Genomic DNA, 1,230 nt, shown 5'->3' with positions numbered 1-1,230 from the left:
AATTTATTTATTTTTTTTTAGACAGAGTCTTATTCTGTTGCCCAGGCTGGAGTACAGTGGTACGATCTTGACTCACTGCAACCTCCACCTTCTGGGTTCAAGCAATTTTTCTACTTCAGCTTCCCAAGTAGTTGGGACTACAGGCATATGCCACCATGCCCAGCTAATTTTTGCATTTTTAGTAGAGATAGTTTCACCATGTTGGCCAGGCTGGTCTTGAACTCCTGCCTTAAATGATCCACCTGCATTAGCCTCCAAAAGTGCTGGGATTACAGGCGTGAGCTACCATGCCCGGTTAGCCTTTTCTTGAGTACAGCAGCCAGACTGAACTCCAGCTTTGCAGTGTTTAAAAGCATAAGTCAGATCCTGTTGCTCCCCTACTCAGAACCTTCCTGAGGTTTCCTGTCTCACCCAGAGTTGTCATTGTGGGCATCAGCATTGTGTTTGGAGATTGAGAATTCAGAGAGGTCCGAGTCTGCCTACTGGCGTGACTTTCCATAGTTGTGCTCTGACAGAGAAGGTAAGGGGTGGGGTTGGTCCAAGGCTGGGATTTTGCCAGAAAGAGGAAGACCGATTGAAAGGCAGGAGCTCCATGGATTAAGGTCTCAAGGAGGTTTAAGAATGGTTAAGGTAGGCTGGGTGTGGTCTGGCCTGGCCAGATGGCAGAGCCACACCTGGCTCATGTTAACTTTTATATTAACAGGTTTTGATTATCACCTAACCAGATACAATATGTAAAAATCTTTTTTTTTTCTTTACAGGAGACTTAATGGAGCATTTAGTTGCCCATCCTGAATTCAAGATGCTGAGTGTTCGTAACATTCCTCACATGTCTGAGAACTCACTGGCATACAGCACATTTACCTGGGCTGGCCTCCTCAAGCACTTGAGACAGATGCTCATTTCTAATGCAAAGATGGAAGAAGGTAAAGATTATTCTGGCCGGGCACGGTGGCTCACGCCTGTAATCCCAGCACTTTGGGAGGCTGAGGCAGGCGGATCACGAGGTCAGGAGATCGAGACCAACCTGGCCAACATGGTGAAACCCTTTCTCAATTAAAAAAAAAAATTTTTTAATTTAAAATTTAAAAAAGAATATTCCAAAAATATGCAGCCCACAAGCTGGGAAAAATGCCTGTCCTGGAGTCTCAATATAAACTGGCTCAGACCAGTTAAAATAATAGTCTCTTCTTTCTTTTTTTTTTTTTTTTAAGACGGAGTTTCACTCAT

At 44.0% G+C, this 1,230-nt stretch overlaps 1 protein-coding gene across 1 annotated transcript in view; it reads left to right on the top strand.

The window, feature by feature from the left end:
* Positions 1-1,230, top strand: part of TUBD1 (tubulin delta 1) — a 30,529-nt gene that overhangs the window by 13,045 nt on the left and 16,254 nt on the right. Inside the window, exon 5 of the mRNA XM_017539722.2 lies at positions 726-926. Coding sequence (XP_017395211.1) covers positions 726-926 — 201 coding nt within the window. The remainder of the gene's footprint in view (positions 1-725; positions 927-1,230) is intronic.

This window comes from Cebus imitator, unplaced genomic scaffold (assembly GCF_001604975.1).
Source record: "Cebus imitator isolate Cc_AM_T3 unplaced genomic scaffold, Cebus_imitator-1.0 Scaffold121, whole genome shotgun sequence".
In the NCBI taxonomy this organism is placed as follows: Eukaryota; Metazoa; Chordata; class Mammalia; order Primates; family Cebidae; genus Cebus; species Cebus imitator.
This window is presented reverse-complemented; position numbering and strand designations above follow the sequence as displayed.